We start from the raw sequence: 24,891 nt of genomic DNA, 5'->3' as shown, positions 1-24,891 counted from the left end.
AAACTTAACCAGGGTGTGACGCCGACGCCGACGCCGACGCCGTGGTGAGTAGGATAGCTCTACTTATTCTTCGAATAGTCGAGCTAAAAATGTTGCATTGTGTGAAAGTTATTATGATAAGTTATTACTATTTTATACTTAGAAATAATGATTTCTCTTGTTTTCTTTTCAGTGATCTTTCATACAACCAGATTACTTCACTAGCAGTAGAGGACTTCCAGCATTTTATTAATTTAGTAATTTTGTAAGTAGCTATTTAATACCAGTATTTGGTTAATTTATAATATTTATATAAATCTATTTCCAGTATTCATTAATTGTTTTAAGTTGAATTGTAAGTATCTTATGCATTCTTTTTTAAATACATGAAAATTATGTAAGAACACAAATAGTGGGTAACATTTAAAGAACTCTTGTTTCAAATTTCAGAATGTTACAGTAGGAAATGATACATTTTTTTCACATGCATGGTAATATCTGTTAAAATAATGGTTGATAATACAGTGATTGACAGGAATAATGAATCGTTTACCTAAATGTTGCAATACAGCAGATCATTTATTGTCATTCAAAATTTTGCATTAGAAACATTGCAGCATAAATCAGTGAAAAATTCATGGGATTTTAAAGCATGCTTTGCAAAATGCATGGGGTAATAAAGCATGCTTTGCAAAATTCATGGGGTAATGAAGCAGGTTTTGCAAAATTCAGTGGGTAATAATGCATGCTTTGCAAAATTCAAAATTGATGGGTAATTAAGCATGCTTTGCAAAATTTAAAATTTACAGGGTATTTAAGCATGATTTGCCAAATTCAGAATTAATGGGGTATGAAAGCATGCCTTGCAAAATTTTTAATTCATGGGGTATTTAAGCGTGCTTTGCAAAAGTCATGGGGTATTAAAGCATACTTTGCAAAATTCATGGGGTATTAAAGCATGCTTAGTACTTTATTCAAGCTGTATATGAATCATGCATCTGACCGGTCAAAGTAAAGAGAAGAAATATGAATTATTTTATGAATACTGTTTTATGGCTCACTATATTATGTAAATTATTTCAATCACAGATAAAGTTTATATTTTCCTTAAAAGATTTCTGAGGAATGAGTCTGTGAAAATGTTTTGGCAAAACTGTGATTGACAGTAGAAAATAATGACTACTTGGCTTTAATAGGATTTGTGATAATTATGAATGTAGAAAATTCTGTTGTTAACAATAAAAGATGAGGATGCACTTTGGACACACTTTATAACATGTTAATTGTTTGTTTCAGAGATTTATCATATAACGAGATTCCTTCTATTACTGTTGATACTTTCTCCAATTTGACGAACCTCCAGTACCTGTAAGTATACCACCAATCTCTGTGTTCTTCAAGGTGTGGGACATGTTCCATAGTTGCTACCTTTAATACCTGGTGGATAGGCTTGCGTTTTGTTTAAATCTGGAGTTTGAAAAAAAAAGATAATGGGGATGAGAGTTTAGGCTTTCTTGTTTTGTTTGTGATGTGTAGATCTCTGCTTTCTTTTATAAACATATTTTAGTATGCAAAACATAAAACACTGTAAATAAAGTATCATTAAAGTATATTTAAAATGATTAAATAATAATTTGAAAAAATGCATTTCTAATATTGTGCATGTGCAGTTTTTAATAGCTGATTTAGATTTTTTTTTATTTGATTGATAATTGAGTTTTTTGTTCGTAGTTGTAGAAGATAAACATTTAGAAGTTTTGTTTCAATGTTTTACATCAAGATTGATCAGCCAGTACAACTTAACATACAATTTTTTATCCTTTCTATGAATTAGAGAAAATCATTAATCTTAAAGTGATGTAGTTTACGTAGGGAGCATGTGATACAGCTGAATGCTGGGAAACAACATTTTCAAAACCAATTTAATCTGTACTTTAAGAAAAACAAAGATTCAGATGCAAAATCTTAATTATTTACGCTAAGATATGGACCTTTAAAACACTACATCTTGACCTTGACTTGTTATGTATGCATACGTTTTTTGTAAAAAAAATATCATTTTTATTATAAGATTATGAGATGCATGCATATAGATTTATACATGCAGTATTTGAGTAGATAGAGCTTGCAATCAGCAGATAGTTCTTAGATATCATAAAATGCTTATATGATACATACATAGAAGTAAATACAAATTATATGCTGTTTCGTTAGGGCCATTGTTGTTCTGCCTCTAGTTCTGTAGATTGGTAAGAATGACAGCTTGATGATGTAATGCGAAAGACATGAACATACAGTGTGATAGCAAGATGATACAATGTGAAAACAAGATGCGATATCAGTACCACACTTCTGCATTGTGTTTTAGCATTTTCACATCGTAATATCACAATATTGCCTCTCATCCAAAGACAGATTTATGACATTACTATGTGGAACTGCAATAATTAAAGCAAAACATCAAAATTTCGTAAAATCACCCTTGGGTCAAAGGGACAGTAGTGACATAATGTTTTTACATTGTATTATCGTGCCATCACTCCATATATTCACATTGTATTATCACACTTCTGCCATTGTCAATGTACAGGGTGATTAGGCAGAGCAACGATGGCTCTTACAGAACACTGTAGTAAAATATATGCACTTTATAACAGTTTGCATTTTTATGGCAAAACCAAATGAAATAACTGAATTCAATCTTAACTGTATTGACAAATCATAGCTCAGTGATATTGCTGGTGTCATTATCATTTTGACTTCCAGTGTATAGATTCTTGCCAGAATTTCTGAAATTAATATACAGTAAAGATCTGTGAATGATTCATAAATATACAGCAAAGATCTGTGAATGATTTATAAATATACAGCAAAGATTTGTGAATGATTCATAAATATACAGCAAAGATCTGTGAATGATTTATAAAAATACAGCAAAGATCTGTGAGTGATTTATAAATATACAGCAAAGGTCTGTGAGTGATTTATAAATATACAGCAAAGATCTGTGAATGATATATAAATATACAGCAAAGATTTGTGAATGATTTATAAATTCATAAATATACAGCAAAGATCTGTGAATGATTTATAAAAATACAGCAAAGATCTGTGAGTGATTTATAAATATACAGCAAAGGTCTGTGAGTGATTTATAAATATACAGCAAAGATCTGTGAATGATTTATAAATATACAGCAAAGGTCTGTGAGTGATTTATAAATATACAGCAAAGGTCAGTGAGTGATTTATAAATATACAGCAAAGATCTGTGAATGGTTTATAAATATACAGCAAAGATTTGTGAATGATTTATACATATACAGCAAAGATCTGTGAGTGATTTGTAAATATACAGCAAAGATTTGTGAATGGTTTTAACTTTATAAATATACAGCAAAGATCTGTGAGTGATTTATAAATATACAGCAAAGATCTGTGAATAATTTATAAATATACAGCAAAGGTCTGTGAGTGATTTATAAATATACAGCAAAGATCTGTGAATAATTTATAAATATACACCAAAGGTCTGTGAGTGATTTATAAATATACAGCAAAGATCTGTGAATAATTTATAAATATACAGCAAAGGTCTGTGAGTGATTTATAAATATACAGCAAAGGTCTGTGAGTGATTTATAAATATACAGCAAAGATTTGTGAATGATTTATACATATACAGCAAAGATCTGTGAGTGATTTATAAATATACAGCAAAGATTTGTGAATGGTTTTAATTTATAAATATACAGCAAAGATCTGTGAATGATTTATAAATATACAGCAAAGATCTGTGAATAATTTATAAATATACAGCAAAGATCTGTGAGTGATTTATAAATATACAGCAAAGATCTGTGAATAATTTATAAATATACAGCAAAGGTCTGTGAGTGATTTATAAATATACAGCAAAGATCTGTGAATAATTTATAAATATACAGCAAAGGTCTGTGAGTGATTTATAAATATACAGCAAAGATCTGTGAATAATTTATAAATATACAGCAAAGGTCTGTGAATAATTTATAAATATACAGCAAAGGTCTGTGAATGATATATAAAAATACAGCAAAGGTCTGTGAATAATTTATAAATATACAGCAAAGGTCTGTGAGTGATTTATAAATATACAGCAAAGGTCTGTGAGTGATTTATAAATATACAGCAAAGATTTGTGAATGATTTATAAATATACAGCAAAGATCTGTGAATAATTTATAAATATACAGCAAAGGTCTGTGAGCGATTTATAAATATACAGCAAAGGTCTGTGAATAATTTATAAATATACAGCAAAGATCTGTGAATGATTTATAAATATACGTCTGTGAATGATTTATAAATATACAGCAAAGATCTGTGAATGATTTATAAATAGACAGCAAAGATCTGTGAATGATTTATAAATATACAGCAAAGATCTATGAATGATTTATTAATATACAGCAAAGATCAGTGAATGATTTATAGAAAATGCAGCAAAAAATCGATGATTGATCAGTAACTAATAGTAGACATCTATTTTTGATCTATAGATAAACAGCAAATATCCATGAAATATCTATAAATAAACATCTGACAACCGTGTTTTATCCATAAATAATCAACAGACATCAATGATTAATCTATAAAACAAATAGCAGACTTTGTCCAAAATAAACAACAGACAACCATGTTTTATCAGTAAATAAACAACACGGGCAGCCATGATTAATCTATGAATAGATAGCAGAGAACCATGATTGATCCATCAGTAAGCAGCAGAGGTATATGATAGATCTTTAAATATGATTCATATATAAATCAATAACCTAGATCCATGATTTATCAATAAATAAACCACAGACATTCATGATGGATCTATAAACAGCAATACCCATTACTGATCTACACCTTTTAGTTGTAGCCCTAAAAGTAGGCCAGATTGAAGTTTTTACTTCAAATATTAGCAGTAGTTGTGGTGTGTTTAGTGGGTGAAATAGAGTTGATGTTTGCATCTAGCAAATACAGCCTGCTTAGATAATACTGTGTGCCAAGGTGGAGATATAATAGACAGGTTTGGGTAATGGAACCGGTTGATACCAGACTTTTAGAGACTTCTGTATTTGTCTTTAAGATTTGTTCAGACATTCAGAAATTAATTACTCAAGGTGGTTTTCATAGTGTTTGTGAGTAGAGGGCTAATAGAAAATGCTGTATAGATATTTAAGCACACTGATCTGTAACTGATGTAAGGAAAAAATGTTTAATTCCACCATGCAGGGATTTTTTTCCACCAAATATACAAAATTATCAATCATTTAGCAAGTTTTAATATGAAAATCTGATTTTCATTTTTTTTGCCAACAAAGTTTCTGCTTCTTTAAAGGGTTCATTTTAAGTTAGAATTCATTTTTCCACACTTGACATTGTAGAATAGAAAAGATATTTCTGGAAATGAAGGGCAGAAGATTTAAACAAATATTAAAGTAATATAAGAATGTTTCTAAAATTGTGGTGTCATTGTCGGCTTAGACATTAGTTCAACCTGATTCTCTAGCTTTACAGAACCTTTATTTGTATGTTTGTCTGTTTGTCTGTTTTGTGGGCAATGGTTAAACATGTTTATATATTGTAGGAACTTGGCGGCGAACGATCTTTCTTATTTACCCTCAGGAACTTTTACGGCAATCAGTGTAGAGACTTTGTAAGTATCAACGGAACAAATTTGAGCCGCGCCATGAGAAAACCAACATAGTGGGTTTGCGACCAGCATGGATCCAGACCAGCCTGCGCATCCGCGCAGTCTGGTCAGGATCCATGCTGTTCGCTTTTAAAGCCTGTTGGAATTGGAGAAACTGTTAGCGGATGCGCAGGCTGGTCTGGATCCATGCTGGTCGCAAACCCACTATGTTGGTTTTCTCATGGCGTGGCTCATTTGTCTCGCGCTAACTTTACGGTTTAATTAGACGTTGTGTATTTTTAATTATATTCACAAATTTATGGTAACATTTTTAGATTAGAGTTGCTGTCTTAATTTTTCACGTTACATTCACTGGTTTGATTGTTGCATTTAATGATATACTGGTATGAGTGTTAATGTATGAGTGTTAAGGTGTGAGTGTTAATGTGTGAGTGTTAAGGTATAGGTGTAAATGTATGGGTGTTAAGGTGTGGGAATTCATGTTAATTTTCATTTAAAGCATACACTTGTCTTAAGCACTGTGACAATAAGTGCACAATGTGAGAAAGATTTTATCTGTTTTATGTTATATTGTGGTACTGTGAAACCTTGTGAAGTAATGTTTTGTTTTATGTTTAATCAGAGCTTCAATAGACGATATATATGTAGATAATTACCAACTGCATGCTCAATGCAACACCTGCATAGATTCTACTTTATTTCACTTGTGTAGCTATTTTTGATTTCTAAGGGAGACAATCCCTCATAGTTTTAATGGGAGATAATTTATGTCTATTAAAATGGCTAATTATAAAAAAAATGTTTTTGTGTTAAGAAAACTATTCATCTATATAACTTAGAAAAATTTTATGTGTACAAGTTTCATAAATTTTCTATTAAATGATTATTATACTATTGACATTCTGAATGTGATTTTTTTCACAGTAATGTTTCAAGGAACACAAATCTGGTATTTGGCCGCAGGAAGTCCGTTACATTACATGTTTTGTATGTTTTATTGTAGCTCAGTTTTTCTTCTTTCTTTACTAGATAATTTAAGGTAGTTCTGCATGTTTGATAAATTGGAAGTCATGGAATGACCTCATTTTTAGCTCCACTATTTGGAGAATAGAGGTGCTATTCTACTCGCCCCGGCGTCGTTGTCGGCATGAGCTTTCTTGGTTAAAGTTTTTCGGCAACCTTTGTTTTTCTTTGTTACTATTGCTTTTATCTTACTGTAACTTCACATTAACATTGTTCAGCATGCAAACAAAGTATGTGCAGGGGATGCACCCATTATACCCAAGGTCAAGGTCACCAAGGTATTATACTTAGGTTATTTTTAAGGTTAAAGTTTTTCGGCAACCTTTGTTTTTCTGTCATATCTTTGTTACTGTTGCATATATCTTACTGCAAGTTCACATAAACATTGTCCAGCATACAAACAAAGCATGTACAGGGGCTGCGCCCATTATACCTAAAGTCAAGGTCACCAAGGTGTTATACTTAGGTTATTTTTAAGGTTAAAGTTTTTTTCGGCAACCTTTGTTTTTCTGTCATATCTTTGTTACTGTTGCATATATCTTACTTTAAGTTCACATAAACAATGTCTATCATACAAACAAAGTATATGCAGGGGCTGGGCCTATTATACCCAAGGTCAAGGTCACCAAGTTGTTATACTTGGAGTTATTTTAATGTTAATTTTTTTCGAAAGCTTCGTTTATAGACATATCTTTGGTACTTTAAAAGATAATGACTTGAAATTAAAAATTTTTCTTTATAATTGTCATCTGCATGCGCAGGGCTCTCGCGAGTGGGGGACTTGAGCAAAATAGGCGCTTTGGAACTTAAAACTTCGCTCAAATCTAACCTCAAAGCAAAATGCAAGTCACCCAATTTTCTTTGATATCCCCACTCGCTAATTAATGGTACCCAGACTGTTGACAATTTGCACAGTGTCAAAATGAGTGTTGAATACATGAACACAAGCCGATAGCATAATTTATTCTCCGCCTACTTCAGGTACTTACGAGATTTTCCCATTTTCCCCGAGAAGTGTGAAAGCAAATCAGATTATCCGATACACTACAGTCGATTGTGTTTAGCCAATTTAAGCGCTGCAGTTACATCTTTGACACTTTGTGTTTAATTGTCAGCATGTTCGAGTGCAAAAAAAACAATTTTTTATATAGACATTGCTGATTAACCATGCAATTAATTGGAATATTGTACACATTTTTTTGTTATCTATGGTAAAAGAACAATATGTAATGTATATACGTTTAAATTGACTTCCATCGATGAATTGATTTAAATATGTATTTCTAGTTTACACAGTTTACTTTCAGTTTTATTCAAGTGAGATAGGGTAAATCCGTAGAAAGTCGGACATCGTAGAACCTCGGACAGTTAACAGAAAAACATGTTTATTTAACTAATTCCACCGTTACAGGTCCAGAAGGCTTATTTTTAGTGTCATATAGCCTCTTGCTTCATCTAATTCATTTTACTGTCAAATCGCCGAATAGTGGAGCGCGCTGTCTTACGGACAGCTCTTGTTCTGAATAAAATCTGGACCTGGGATATGGAAAAGAAAATGTCAATGTCATCTTCTGTGTACATTTATAAACATGACAACTTTACCGGCTTTTTAAAGATCAAAGTTGATAACAAATGTATTGACACTTGAAATATTTCCAAACAATGCCTTCAGTGTATGCATGAAATTTGCAGATCTCTTAGGCCATAAGTAGATTTCTCAGAAAAATGCACACAGACATAATTGTTATATTTTATTGCATTATATGTTAGACAATAAGTTGGTTTACAACTGTGAGAAAAGTTTCATAAAAAATCTGCAGTAAAGAAAAATGTCAATTTGCAATTTTGATTTTCCCATCTATTTCCATTATGAAAACTTGCACAAGGTCCTTACTAGCAAAAAATCATAGGACATGACCCTATCTTTTATATTTGCTGATTTTTTTAAGTACATTAAATCAGGATTTCATCAAATTCTCTACATTGTACAATTATTTTATCTGAATGTGCAGAACTACCTTAAACAGCAGTCAGAAAATGTTGCTAATTAAATCTGCTTGACAAAAGCTTGATTATTAAGATACTAGTATTTTATTTCAGTCAGCTTGACAAGATGCATTATTTCCGTAGAAATGAAGAATGCTTTTTAGAAAAGACTGAAGATTTTAAATTCAGAAATTAGAATGTTAAATTTATTGTGATAATTCTTATTTACTAAAATTTTTCTGACTGTTGCAAGTAACTAATAGATATTTCTTCGCATGTAATTATAGTCATGAATATTTCACCTCTGGAAACACAAAAGAGAATTGACTTTGACGTCAAATGTACATGCATTTCTTATCACAGGATCAGATAAAGATTTTCTTGTTGGACAAGTGATAAGAAATTTTCAAGAAATATGTTTTATGATTTTGCACTTTATGGTGCAAAAGAATGAAACCGTCAGAAATGCATTTGTTCGCATTTTCAGCTGAGACCATCTGTATGACATTGTGTGTGTATGTCTGTATTAGTTGCCAGGCCTCAGGTTAATTGACTGTTTAAATGTTTAATAAAAAATATGGAAGAGCAGATATTGCCTCCTGAAACTTTCATTAGTAAAGGAAACTTTGGTTTCTATGGTGCACTTAGTTATAGGATCCTTTAATGATGGAAAAAAGTGATTATAATTAGATAAACTCAATTGCAAATTGACTGTCACAGAAGAAACAAACATACTAATGTTTGGCCTTAAAAAGAGAAAAAAGAAGTACTTTACACACAGTATATGTTTTGATACACTGTTCTTATATATACTTAAATTTGTTGGAGTAAACTTGTCTGTTTGCTCTTTGCTTTTAATGAAGATTTTATGACATTATCACTACATGTCCTTGACCTTTCTTTCTTTTGCTTAATTTTCCTCATTTATACTGTATTAACTTACTTTTGTATCTTCTTTCAGTAACTGCTTTATTGTACGCTCGAAAGGACGTATTATGTTATACCCCCGGTGTCTGTCTATCCGTCCGTCCATCCGTTAGCAATTTCATGTCGCTCTGTAACTCTTGAACCCCTTGAAGGATTTCAAAGAAACTTGACACACTTGTTCACCACACAGAGACAACGTGCAGAGCGCTTGTTTCGGATGACTAGCTTCAAGGTCAAGGTCACACTTAGTGGTCAAACGTCATATGAGTGTGTTTCGTGTCCACTCTGTAACTCTTGAACTGCTTGAAGGACTTCAAAGAAACTTGGCACAAATGTTCACCACACTGAGACGACATGCAGAGAGAGACGACATGCAGAGAGCTTGTTTCGGATGACTCGCTTCAAGGTCAAGGTCACACTAAGGAGTGAAAGGTCATATATGACTTTGCTGTGTCCGCTCTGTAACTCTTGAACTGCTTGAAGGATTTCAAAGAAACTTGGCACATACGTTCACCACACTGAGGCGACTTGCAGAGCGCATGTTTTAGATGACTCGCTTCAAGGTCAAGGTCACACTCAGGGGTCAAAGGTCATATATGACTTTGCTTTGTGTATATTGCTCTGCATTGGAGTGCTCTCGTTTTTGTATTTGGCAGATCCCTTTTTTTTTTCTCTTACAATATTTTTTTTTTGTATTACTTCCCTTTTTTGTTACTATAAATAGCTTATTTTGAAACTTTTTTATTATTTGCTGTAGGGAAAAACCGAGACCACTTTTCTGTGGTACAACATGGATGGTATATCTAATTTTTAGATGTATTTTGACATTACTTTACCTGCTAAGAATTTTTTTATGGACTTTCTTCTTTTTAGCTCGACTATTCGAAGAATAAGTAGAGCTATCCTACTCACCACGGCGTCGGCGTTGGCGTCGGCGTCGGCGTCACACCCTGGTTAAGTTTTTCGTACCAGTCCACATTTTGACAAAGTCTTTTGAGATAAAGCTTTGAAACTTTCAACACTTGTTTACCATCACCATGTCAAGTTATAGGCAAGAGTATATAACTCTGTCAAGCATTTTGACTGAATTATGGCCCCTTTTGACTTAGAAATCTTGGTTAAGTTTTTCGTACCAGTTCATATTTTGGCAAAGTCTTTTGAGATAAAGCTTTGAAACTTTCAACACTTGTTTACCATCACCATGTCCAGTTGTAGGCAAGAGTACATAACTCCATCAAGCATTTTGGTTGAATTATTGCCCCTTTTTTACTTAGAAATCTTGGTTAAGTTTTTCGTACCAGTCTACATTTTGACAAAGTTTTTTGAGATAAAGCTTTGAAACTTTCAACACTTGTTTACCATCACCATATCCAGTTGTAGGCAAGAGTACATAACTCCATCAAGCATTTTGGCTGAATTATGGCCCCTTCTGACTTAGAAGTCTTGGTTAAGTTTTTCGTACCAGTTTATATTTTGTGTAAAGTGTTTGACATATGGCTTTGAAACTTTTATATCTTGTTCAGTATTATAGTCTCTATCAATAGGCAAGAGTACATAACTGTGTCATCTTTTTTGGCTGAATTATGGCCCTTTTGAACTTGGAAATTGGTTCTGTTTTCATATATGTCCATGTTTTGTCAAGACTATTTGACATATGGCTTTTAAACTTTAAACACTTGTTTATCATTATGATTTCCATCTGCAGGCAAGAGTACATAACTCTTGACAACTTTTTTGGCTGAATTATGGCCCTTTTTGGACTTTGAAATTTTTGTCAAAATATTTGAACTGTGGCTTTGAAACTGTTAACACTAGTATATCAACATGATTTCCATCTGTAGGCAAGTGTACATAACTCTGTCAACTATTTTGACTGAATTATGACCCTTTTTGGACTTGGAAATTAGTTAAACTTTTCATACAAGTCTGTGTTTGCCTAACATAAAACTTAATAACATATTTGCCATCATAGTCACACATTGCGACTTAGTGCAAGACTAATCGAAATCCACAAATACAGGAAAAATTTTTGTTTAATCCATTTTTTTCTTTTGTCTGAAAAATCTATGGAAATATTTTGACCCCATTCTTCAATCAATTCTTCGAATAGTCGAGCGCGCTGTCATCCGACAGCTCTTGTTGTTGTTCCTGTCCTTTGGGCTTCAACAGTTAAGCTCTTAGATTTTGCTTCCATCCTCTGATGTAACCCTTCGGGCGTATATTGCTCCGCTTGGCGAGGCTCTTGTTTTTTCTGTGACTTCTATAATTTTGTTGTCAAAGTATTGTAAGACTAAGAGATGCTCTAGTTTATCACTTCTCATTTCTGAGAATGTTATTTCAAATCACTTGCAGCCCACAGGCTAAAAGTTAACTAATTTTAGTATTTCTTTAAAAAAAAAAAACAACAACAGGAAGTGCTCTGAGAGCTCATGACTGGCAGAAAAGTCAAAATGGCTATTTAAGTTGTTACCTTGAATGGGTGATAATACATAAAGCAGAAGTTAGAAATATAAAGAAATGAAAATTATATTTAATGTGTATAACAAAACAATAAGAACAGATTATTAAATGCTTTATTACCTACTGAATAACAGATTAATAGTTTCATTTCAGCATTTTAATAATATTTATACATTTGATGTGAAATACATTTTTTTGATATACGATTTAGATTTCTGTTTTAAATAAAAATTATAATTATAGGTTTTACTTTTCAGCTTCTTATTTTCATTATTAATAGTAATTTTTCCAGCTGGTTTGAATTCAATTTAAAATTTATTTGAACTGATCATCACCAAGTTCTTTTTCATTCATGTACAATAAAATATATACCTACTGATAGTGATCCTCATACATGATGTAAATGTTCTGTCGCTTTTCATTTTTAAGATACTTGTTATAGTACTGAGAATAGTTTCTTTTTATTGTAATTATTAGATTTTCATTGGCATAGTGTTATATTTTGTCTGCTTTTTTAATTAGGTAGTATTACAATTTGTGAACTGTTATTTGACTATTTCGAAAACGGTGCACATTTGCAACTTTAGAAAACGTTATGATATCAATCTTGTAAATAAACAGGTTTTACTTTCTCAATTTCAGAGATCTGAGTTATCTAAATCTAGGAAGTGTGACAAAGGAACATTTCCAAAACCTCGTCAACCTTAGAGAAGTGTAAGTAATTATTTCTTTTATTTATAGGGACCTACCTCCAGATCAACATCAAAGTTTCAGCTTTTTTTAACAAACCTTTTTAATTTCATTTTATTTGAACAGCCTTTAAAAGAAAATGTTTTTACTATTTTTACACAAACATGTAACCCAGAGCCGCGAAATTTTGCATTTCACATGGTTTTAATAATTCTACTGGCCCATTATCCATCAATGTTGGATATGAATGACAAGTTGCTGACATTGTTTGCACATGGCCATGTGAATGATTAATTTAACTTTAAAAATTAAAAAAGAAAATATGCAGTTAAAACCAACCTTAGCATATATCACCATAGGTTCGGTACCGTATCTGCTTTTAGACCCAGCTGAAAGCACTCTTTAATCCTTAGCCTGCTGGCGGCAGATGATTCTGCCTTTGCGACCAGTGCAGGCCAAGATCATGATCATGGTCTCCACTGTTTGCTATTCAGTCAGTAAATTTTCAGTGCAAACCCCTTTGAATAATAAATGGTACTGTCCAAATTGAAAGATGGACCAGTCCATTATAGAAATATAGCAGGGTAAGGGTTAATAGCAGTTGCAAGTAACGTTTACACCAGACAGCTGAAAAATTGTTAGATTTACAGCAATATTTACGTGCTATCAGACTAAGAAAAAATATATGAAGCCCTACTTTGGTGTATAATATGCACCTCTTAGTGAAAATGAAAAGAACTATAAAAAAAAAACAAGCGTAATACATTCAAATGTTTATGGTAATTGAAATACGTGTTGTTAATGTTGTATATTGGCATTTTGGATACATACTACATTGCCAGCTGAACCAGTTTCTCAATGTGTCTTTAATGTACAGAAGTATTCAGTCTTATTTTGGCAAGACTGATCCATCCTGAACCTGCTTCTCACTCTCATTTCAGTTACTTGTCCAACAACAACTTGACGTCCCTGGACAGACATTTATTTAAAGAACTTACCTCTCTAGAGACAATGTAAGTGTTTTACAGATCCTACTTCAGTTTTATGTAGCAGTACGTGGCATGGTTTGTTAATGTGAAATAATTTCAGTTTGAATTTGCAGTGTTTAATCAAGTAAATATAGACATTCTAGCATGATACTGATACTGATAATGTCTTGGTTTCCTGCTGTTACAACACAATGGCTAAGTTCACGTCAGAGCTCTAGGGAAGGGTAGGCTGTTGTGTAAATGATACTTTTTCCCACTTGTAAAGTAACTGACCAATCAGAAATTTGGCCCTAGAAATATGTAAAACTTTTTTCCCTGCACATTGAGCACTGTAATGAAAAGCCAGGAACCAATAAACCCTGCCTCGTAGCAGAGTTTGAGGAGTTCAGCTCTTCAACAGGGAAGGTACGAATGGTGTACTAACACCATTCAAGTGGGTTATTGATTATAGAGTCGGTCTCTACTCAACCCCAATGTTCGTAGTGAACTTAGCCAATGCTGATGTCCATCATTGTTCCCTGCAGTTTTATAATGAAATATGGTGCTAAACCCAAAAAACAAACATTATATTATTAGTTTGATTAAATTTTTAATGGTACTGTTGTATATGTCTAAAGATAAGAAATGTTTAATGATGGCATGTGTTGAAGTTGCAGTATTTAGATGTGCTATTGTTAAACAAGTACCTGTCAGAGCTCTTTCAGGTCATACACCTGAAAGAGCTTTTGACAGGTACTTGTGCTATGTCAATTTAAATTGACATGCTTTAGTAAGGGGGCTAAGATTTTATATAATATTTTTCCATGTGTCACTAATTTTAATTTTCATTATAATGAAACAAGCAATTTGCAAAAGCAATTTCTAATGAACTTTAACCTTAACCTGCAGAAAAATAAATGACTATTAAATGCTAAAAGCGTGTGCATTAATTTGGTACTAATCTGTAAACTTTGCCAATTTTCTTGGCTGTCATACGTTGCTTTGTTCTGAAATAATTGATCGGGTGTCAGAAGGTCTCGGTAAGCCAGATATGCTAAACTGTATCTTAGACTGGTACCAAATACGCCTAGGCTAATCGTCTTACTTTTGTCAACGTAGCTTTGTTACTATACTGAACTTTGGACACAGTCCAATTATATTTGTTAAATACTTGATAAGTAATCTTTCTATTTTTTTTTATTCTGTAATTTTTGGACTAAGTTCCTCAGTTGTTATCTCAGTGATATGCCAACTTATATAAATGCTTTGTATGTCATTTATTTTGAAGGCAATATTCAGTTTTTCTCTGAATTTTATAAAGTGCTTAACTTCAGACATTTTTCTTTTTAATTTTTTATTCATCATTCAAGAAGATTTCAATTTTGGAGAGATAAAGGAAACATTTTGTTAGGGCTTCTGCTGTACTAGGCCAAAGTATTCAAACTTTGAAATATACCTCGTGTCAGAAAGTTATAACTCACTCAGAGCCCAACAGTATGAATTATGATTTACAAAAAAGTAATCTTAAAAAGTTTAAAGAGAAAATATTTTATATCGTACTATTATTTGGCAAGTTAATAACCCCAGAGTATTTTCATTACCGGTAACCGATTTAAACCAAAATGTGATATTATGGCCTAGTTTAGGGTTGAGGTGAAATAGTGCTGGCTACTTGTACAATAGTAGGAATAAAAAGAAAAGCTTTACTCAAGCATGTGATTTGTGTCACCTTGATGAAATTTCAGTAAATCAGATATAGAAAACCAGTACATTTGAGCCACGCTATGGGAAAACCAACATAGTGACTTTGCGACCAGCATGGATCCAGACCAGCCTGCGCATTCGCGCAGTCTGGTCAGGCTCCATGCTGTTCGCTTTTAAAGCCTATTGGAATTGGAGAAACTGTTAGCGAACCGCATGAATCCTGACCAGACTGCGCGGATGCGCAGGCTGGTCTGGATCCATGCTGGTCACAAACCCACTATGTTGGTTTTCTCATGGCGAGGCTCATATATCAGTCCAATTTGTGTGAGGTATTAGAATATGTTAACCTGATATAAGGTATACATACAGTGGAAAATAATTAAGTAGTAATCTGATCTCTTCTAATTACAATGAACTGAAAAATGATATATAAAATACACTTTTAAGTTACAATAGTTTGAAAGAATGTAAATGAGCTTGGAACTATTCTTTGTCATGCTGCCTTAGTGTTTGAAATTATTTTTTGTCCAATGGTGTTGCAGTATTTTTCAAATTATTGGGAAATTTATTTGGGTAAATCAACATTTACTTCCAGTTGTTTATTAACTCGGTAAGTCACCTGCTGTAGGCGGAGCTTAAATTTGTAAACAAAAAGTAATTTCAAACACTAAACAGGTTAGGGTTTATTAGTAAGCATTTACCAAATTAAATTGGTCATGCCGCTGTGTTATACAAAACATCCTAGGTTGCACACTATGTCAGAGTAGATGGTCTTTATCCACGGCATTATAGACAGGCACTAAGGTTAAATGGAAGATTTTTTTGTTTTCTTCCTTGATCTTTGTTGCCTTTTACAAATTGTGCGCCATCTGCAAATTGTTGGTCTCACTTGATGGTCAACACACAGATGACAAAATATTGCTGTGGCATTTGCTTAACCCTTAGCTTGGTGGCGGCAAGTGATTCTGCCTTTGCGACCAGTGCAGACCAAGATCAGCCTGCAAATCCTTGCAGTCTGATCATGGTCTGCACTGTTCGCTATTCAGTCAGTAAATTTTTAGTAAACACCCCTTCAAATGATAAATGGTACTGCCCAAATTGGAAGATGGACCAGTCCATTATAGAAATATAGCAGGGTAAGGGTTAATTTATCTTTAGATTTCTGTGTTTGTCAAAGTCTTTACATAGCTAAACAAACAGTTAACAAACAGTAAAATTACTATCTGAGTTAGCCATTAATGAAATTATGTTTGTTCTAGATGACAGTGCTCACTTAGGTTAAACTTCTATGGTCCACACTTAGGTAAAACTTGTATGGTCCACACTTAGGTTGAACTTCTATGGTCCAAATGTCTTTCTGCCACGCATGTCTAAACAACATCATACTTTCCAGGGTTCTAGCCAAGCTATTATTGCATGTTGTATGTGACATGCCTTTAGCTTTTTGAACTGTTTAATTGACATCCCTTAGAGATATGTGATGGAAGCAGCCTAATAACCATGCCAATTAGCCAGATAATGTATTGAGAACACTTCCTTGTGCCACTCAAAACTTTGATGTTACATAATGTTAGATAAGTGAAAAACCAACAAAACAATGCAGAAAGCATCACATTATTTTATCTTATTTTATCCCCTTTGCCACCATTGTCATCTAAAACTTTTTTCTTGAAACATGCCTTCTTTTCTGGCTAGAACCAAGTTTTCAGTGCATGTCGCCTGTATGTCTTGGTGCACTTTGGCTTATTTTCTGGTAGACAAGTAGACTCTCAGTTTGGATTCAAATCATGCCAGACAAAAAAGCAACACTGTGCCATTTAAGTGCAGCATGGTAATTGAAATGCTCTATGCACGGTGCCTGTAAGCAAAAATTATACACAAAATATATGACAAAATCACACAGAAATATTTTATATTGTACTTTATTATGAGTTAGGTGTTTTTTTGACTGCATGACTCTATTATTTAACATGAATAAATCATATAAATATGGTTCGTTGTACATTGATCTGTAAACAAGTACAGTGTTTGTATGGTGTCTGTTGAATAACACATGTAAAGGTGGAATAAAGAAATTATAATAGAGAAAATAGTGTAAATTCTCATGAATTTTGATATTTCAGTGACTTATCTTGGAATGAAATCACTGAATTAGACAATAATCAAGTTTACAGACAATGCTCTGGTTTGAAAACATTGTAAGTTCAACACAGTCTGGTAATTTTTCTATTGGTATCGCTGTATATATACCTCAACTTTGTCTTGTCTTACCAAATAACAAAATTTTAGGGTTCAATGGAAAACTGCCATAATAAAACATTCTTATTTAGGAGCCATAAATGTGAATATTTTTCCTTGATATGCAAAATTGAAATTCTATTTGGTGTTTTTTTTGCTGTTATTTTAATGTACATGTATTTGGTCAGTTTAAGAAGTTACATGTGTAAGAATATTAGCTCTGCACTAAGAACTACTTTTACTCTCGGAGTAATAATGAACTCCAAAAGTTTTACAATATCCTCACTGCAGAGCTTGTTCATTTTATTTTTTTAATAAGTCTAATAGCCAATAAGAACAAACATGTGACAGTTTTCTGTTGATCCTTAAATAAGTTACTTACCATTACCACTTTGCTCAGATGTTGTTTGGATTACAGATTTCTTTGATATATAAAAAAAGAACAAAACAAAACCAAAAAAAAACCAAAAAAACCTTGAAACACACTCCTGCAAGCATCAATTGTTTGAGCATAAGGTTACATTCTAGCAATATGTGTTTCCAGGCCATCTGCGGTATATTTACCATGTGTGGTTTTAGGCCATCTGCGGTATATTTTGTGTGCTACCCAACATATTAATTTAGGCCCTTACAACTTTGTGCAATTGGTGTTTTACTATAGTTTGCTTTGCTTGACATATGTCTTGAATAGATACATCTTATAAATGATGAAAAATGAACTAGAGAAATTCCTCAAGGAGGTAATACTGTTTTATTTTATTTTCATTTGATCTTATTTCTTACAGACAAATATATCTCACCATACTTTTTTCTGCTGATGATTTTACATCATTCTGTCTATACTTAACATTTTTTTGCCCAAACCCCCCTCCCCACCACCACATCTATGTGGTGGGCATATAGCGTTGCTGCTATCCGTCTGTCTGTACGTACATTTTTTATGTCCTGAAAAAATCTTGTGTGTCAAACTTCTCCCACACTATTAGCCTGATTTGCTTCAAACTTTCACAGATGAACAAGCTTGATGTACAGATAACCATAAAGGAAGGATGTTTTTCTGTGAATATTTTTACCTCAGTTATATGGCTCTTTGATAGGTTTTGCTGTATAGAGGATGGCACAGTATGTGGGGGCATCCGTGTTCTATAGACACAGTTCTAGTCAGACTATACCGGTAGTTAGTTATCACATTTTCATATTAATTCAAAATCTGTCAGTATGTAAATATTAATTGGAGATTATATATTATTCTATATGTTATATAAATCATGCAGATCATGTTATTCTGATGACAGAGTAATCTGCTCCTACTGATTGTTCATTCTTTCTTTAATCTTCATTATCTTTTCCATATTATTTCCTTGTATTAATTAGATTTATCTCTCTCTGCTTTTCTATGCATGTGAAGATATGCATATGAAGATAGACTTTTTATGCCCTCAGGTATATAGCGTTTTAACTGTCTGTCCGTTAGTTTGTCTATTGGTATGAACCAGATTGCCTACAGCCCACATTAATGACCCAATTTAGTTCATACGCACACTCAGTAATCTTTTTGGCAAGACTTACACACTGACCTATATGTAAATGACCTTGACCCTCATACGACCTTCACCTTCAAACTTAAAACCTTAATAAACAAAATTTTCGGTCCTACAGCCCACATAAATGATCTCATTTAGTTCATACTTACATTCAACAAATGTTGTGGCAAGACCTTCAGACTGACCTATATATAGATGACCTTTACTTTCTGTCTGTACAAACCAGATTGCCTACAGTCCCCAGTGAAAGAACAATTTAGTTCATACTCACACTTAGCAATCCATATGGCAAGACCTACAAAGTTACCTATATATAGATGGCCTTGACTGTCATATGACATTCACCTTCAAACATGAAACATTCATAATATGATTTTCACCTTTGAACTTAGAACCTCAAGAAATGACATCTTTGGTCATACACCTCGGGGGCATCATTTTGCATATTAGAAACACAGCATCTTGTTTGTTTTGTTTTGAAATACTTTTTTCTGGCTATCATTTATTTATTCTTTGCTTTATTTTGATATTTTATGATCAGTGTAAGTTTTCATGAACAATTACTTCTAACAGCTTGTAACTGAAGCCACTTGGCCAATATATTCCAGCTCCTCAGGAATGATCCTTGTATGATATTTTGTCAGACTTTCTGCTCTTGTTTCCTCTTATTATTATTGATAGTTATTTTGCTGTTGTAAGTGCATGCCCATTCTTTTGTAAGGTACCCCTTGAATACAGAAAAACTTCTCACTTAACACAGTTGTTTGTTTTGAATGGCTTTTTGGCATACATTTTGGCAAATTTATGCCTCTTTTTAAAGCAAGTATTAGGTAGTAGGTCAGATAATCGAAAGCACTGTCATTAGTCATTATACAGCTCTTGTATAATAGATCCTTACATATACATTCATCTAAAATACTGAGAACCTGTGAGGATGACTGTTTACATGTGTGTTGGCAGTTTTGATTGTTTCCAAGATGTCTGTGATTGTTTACAAAAATTATGTTACTGTGGTTTTATATATGTTAGTATGTTAATGCCACCAAGAAAACAAAAAAACAACCACACCACTGTGGCGGCAGACATATTGATTTCCTCCTGTCTGTCTGTGAGTGTGTGTGTGTCCTTCCATCTGTCTGTTACAAATCTTGTATGCACTCAAACATTTCTCATCCAATCTTCACCAAACTTGAACAAAATGTTTTTGCCAGTAAGTCCTCGTCCAAGGTCGATAATTAGCCAAATTGGCCCAGGCACTTCGGAATTATAGCCCTTCAATTACTGAACCGAGTGGCCCTTGACTCGCTAAAGCAAAACTTACTGAACCGAGTCACCCTTGAATTACTGAACTAAAACTTACCCCTGAAGTATACTTTTCTGAACCAAAACTAAAGTCTTACTTCTGAAGTGTACTTTTTTTTACTATTCAGATGATTAGGCAGTTGTGGGAGACATATGCTTTTCTCAAAAGCAGCTCTAGTTTTATAATTGTTTCAGAGATTGTTTACCAAATGTTATTTAACAGGTTTTTCAAAGTTGAAAACCTGGTTGATTACATTGTAATTTTTGTGGCAGGAAGGCAGATGGATGGGTGACATTAAAACTTTCAGATTTTCATTTCCACTAGATAACTTTAGTTTTTGGTTGATATATTGAGATGAAACTTAGTCTGTAGGTAGCTTATAGCAAGATCAAGGTAGAAATTGCATATATGGGAGGTCAAAGTCAATGTTACTAAAAATAGAAAAAAAAAGCTCAGTAACTTGATATTAAATTTTGCCTGTAGGTAGCTTGTAGAATAGGCAGGGTTGAGATTACTTATAGGGGTCATTGAGTCAAGTGCAAGGTCAGCATAACTTAAGTAATCAGTATTACCGAAGGTCGGTGGTTCTACCCAACCAAAAAAAAAAAAAAAAAAAAATACTTTGAAAATTCCACCATAATGCAGTCAGTGGTCTAAGGTGTTGGTATGTTGTATCTGTTTTAAATTGAAAAAATTTGGAATTGAGTGGATTTTTTTGTTGTTCTTATCCTGGTCAGGGCTGTCAGATTTTTTTTTTATCCATTTAGATGCCATAGATTCAAGAGCAAGGTAACTGTCACTAAAACAGATTATTTATTTTCACTGGTTTCTGATTTATAACTTTAGATAGGATTGACAAATTACTGTTACCAAATTTTGTGTATAGCAAGGATATATTGGGGGTCGCTGTTACTAAGAAAATAGAAAAATGATTTTTACTAAATAACTCTAATTTAGAAATAACTTAATTAGAAATGAATATTATATTGGAGCATTGTATGTTGATCGCTTGATAAGACAGATAGGTTTGGGAATTAGTTTTTGAAGCCAATAGAGTCAAGGTCACTGTCACTTAAAGTAGAAAATGTTTCAAAAACCTGGTTTTCATGGAATTTCCCCATCTTTTCTTTTGATTGATTATATTTTTGTGAGTTTTGATAATGATAATCAGTTATAATATCACTAGAAATAACATATGGCAGTTCTGTTGTTGAATAATAGTTTGTTACAATAGTAAAACACATGTTTAACAATGTGTCATTTGTTTTTTGCAGAGATCTTAGCAACAACATCATCGACAATGTCCATCAGGACTTTCTAAAGGATGCAGATGCTCTCACCAACCTGTGAGTAGTCAGTGACGTTTTGTCTTTTCATTGTAGAAACTGTTTCACGAGAAAAATGTCTAAATTTTGAAGAAACACGTTTGTTTTTCAAATATCACAATTCTAAGGCCAGTGAAGATTTATTTCTTGTTCATTATGCCCCATAACAGTGAAAGTGTTTCCACAATTTGTATTACTTTTCATCTACCTGCCTAAAGTCATAATGCCATTATAAACAAGAAGCTGATCTATACTGGTCTTATTTCTTGCGATTATTTAGTTCTTATACAGTTTTGTCATAAAAGTGTGGCTTTTATTTTTAGCTTGACTATTCAAAGAATAAGTAGAGCTATCCTACTCACCACAGCGTCGGCATCAGCGTCACACCTTGGTTAAGTTTTTCGTACCAGTCCACATTTTGACAAAACCTTTTGAGATAAGGCTTTGAAACTTTCAACACTTGTGTACCATCACCATGTCCAGTTTTAGGCAAGAGTACATAACTCCATCAAGGATTTTGACTGAATTATGGCCCCTTTTAACTTACAATCTTGGTTAATTTTTTTGTACCAGATCAAATTTTGTGTAAACTGTTTGACATATGGCTTTGAAACTTTTAACACTTGTTTATTATAACAGTCTCTATCTGTAGGCAAGAGTACATAACTCTGTCAACTATTATGGCTGAATTATGGCCCTTTTTGGACTTGGAAATTGGTACAATTTTCGTACAAGTCCATGTTTTGTCAAAACTATTTGACATGTGGCTTTGAAACTTTGAACACTTGTTTATCATTATGATTTCTATCTGTAGGCAAGGGTACATAACTCCATCAAGGATTTTGGCTGAATTATGGCCCTTTTTGGACTTTGAAATTGGTTCAGTTTTCGTACAAGTCCACGTTTTGTTAAAACTATTTAACATGTGGCTTTGAAACTTTAAACACTTGTTTATTGTCATGATCTCCATCTGTAGGCAAGAGTACATGACTCTGTCAACTATTTTGGCTAAATTATGGCCCATTTTGGACTATGAAATCAGTTAAAAATTTTCATACTAGTCCATTTTTGACTAACCTGTAAGTCATATGGCTTTGAAGCTTTGACCACTTGTTTACCATCATAGTCTACATATGTAGACAAGACTACATAACTAGGACAAGGACTTTAGCTTAGTTATGGCCTTTTTTATGACATAGAAGTTAGTTAAGTTTCGCATACCATTCCATATTTTGTCTAAACTATTTGATAATATGTAGTATTATATATAGTGTATATATATAGTGCAAGACTTATCCAAATCCACAAATACAGGTACATTGTTTGTCTTACCTAGTTTTCTTCTTAAAAATTGTCTGAAAATCTCTGGTAATATTTTGACCCCATACTTCCGTCAATTCTTCAAATAGTCGAGCACCCTGTCAACAAACAGCTCTTGTTTTATACACTTATCAGAGAGAAATTATAAATATAGTATACTGTTGTGTGTCATTTATGAGACAAATATATCTGGTGTACTGACAGTCACTTTAAAACACATACAAGGCAGACTCAGTCAGATAGTGGACAGTTGAACAGAATCCTCAGTTGTAGAAACATTATTTGTCACATTTTATTGGTAGACATAGTTAAGGCAGATAGACTTTGGCAATAAGGAGTCAACTTGTGTGCAAGATTTTCATGATTTTGCTTACTTTTGACCCACATAATTATGCTAGGCTATGAATTCAAAACTTTTCCATTGAAGTTGAAGTAACTTTTTTCTATGGACTAAATAAAAACATCGAATTTTATGAGCAGAATTGGATTAGATGGTTTGTTAGATATAACCTATCTGTTTTTTTTTTAATTGACAAAGTTAGTACACATAGAAGATTCGAAGAAAAACATGAATCTCCTTGCTGCTTGAAAGCTACATGTCCTTTTGTAGAGTTACATGTCTGAATACAGTTTATACTTTAAGCTATTTACTTCCTAGGTCTGTAACTTTCTTGTAAGTAAGAGTGTAATTTTACCTAACAACCATGTTTGAATCCTTAGTTACCAGCTACAGGGGAACCCTTCTGCCAAGCAAACATCTATCAATAGATTTTTGCATAAAGAGCACTATACTTTATTGGAGATACAAGTGTATAACGGGGAGTTTTTAAGAAAATATACGTAACATGCTTTTCAATTAAACCGAGCCTGCAACATTTTCATTTTTGTCGTGTTGAGCGACCTGTGGAGTTTCCACTTTTTCTGTTTGATCAGTTTCTGTAGCATCAGAAGGGGAGACAGAAAGGTAAATATAAACAAAGAAAATAGTCTAGCTCCCCAGTTTGAATCATAATACTTATTGTGTTGCTTGGCAAGAATGGTTCCCAAAAAATTGTGTGTAGATTGTGGTGCTCACATGATACTCTGTCAGGTTGACCTGGCATAGAACGTGTAAACTGTTAAATGACCTGGCATAAAACGTGTAAACTGTTAAATGACCTGACATAGAACATGCATCTTTTAAATGACCTGGCATAGAACGTGTAAACTGTTGGCATAGTACATGTAAGCCTTGAAAGTTTAAACACCTGGCATAGAACTTGTTCAGTTACCTTGCATAGCGTGTAAGCATCAAATGAGTAATATTATGGCATAGAGCATGTAAGCCTTCAATGTTTTATGGCATTTTGGGGGAAAATGACGTTTTCAAGGGCTGATAACTCTTTTTCAGTACCGGTGACTTATGATTTTTATTGCATATTTTTGTTTCTCAGATAATTGTCCTTCAGTATCCAAAGTTTGAAAAAATTCTATTATTGGGAAAAATTTCACCCCGAATTCTAGCGTACACTTTTAAATAATATGTCCTAGAGCTTGTAAGGTTCGGCATGGAACGTTTAAACCTGGAATGTTTAATGACATGGCATGCATTGGTGTAAGCCATGATTGGTACCAGGACACAGATATGTAAGCCTCAGTTGTTGAATATCATAGTATAGAACATGTAATTCTCAAATGAACAGTGAACTGGCATAAACATGTAAACCTCAGATGTTAAACGACATGGCATAGAACA

General features: G+C 33.1%; 1 protein-coding gene across 1 annotated transcript in view; it reads left to right on the top strand.

The window, feature by feature from the left end:
• LOC123562128 (uncharacterized) overlaps window positions 1-24,891 on the top strand; it is a 96,032-nt gene that overhangs the window by 22,564 nt on the left and 48,577 nt on the right. The window contains exons 3-11 of the mRNA XM_053525275.1: window positions 173-244; window positions 1,276-1,347; window positions 5,603-5,671; window positions 6,593-6,655; window positions 12,707-12,778; window positions 13,696-13,767; window positions 17,550-17,624; window positions 21,786-21,857; window positions 23,815-23,829. Of these exons, the coding sequence (XP_053381250.1) occupies window positions 173-244; window positions 1,276-1,347; window positions 5,603-5,671; window positions 6,593-6,655; window positions 12,707-12,778; window positions 13,696-13,767; window positions 17,550-17,624; window positions 21,786-21,857; window positions 23,815-23,829 (582 nt within the window). The remainder of the gene's footprint in view (window positions 1-172; window positions 245-1,275; window positions 1,348-5,602; window positions 5,672-6,592; window positions 6,656-12,706; window positions 12,779-13,695; window positions 13,768-17,549; window positions 17,625-21,785; window positions 21,858-23,814; window positions 23,830-24,891) is intronic.

This window comes from Mercenaria mercenaria, chromosome 2 (assembly GCF_021730395.1).
Source record: "Mercenaria mercenaria strain notata chromosome 2, MADL_Memer_1, whole genome shotgun sequence".
NCBI lineage: Eukaryota > Metazoa > Mollusca > Bivalvia > Venerida > Veneridae > Mercenaria > Mercenaria mercenaria.
This window is presented reverse-complemented; position numbering and strand designations above follow the sequence as displayed.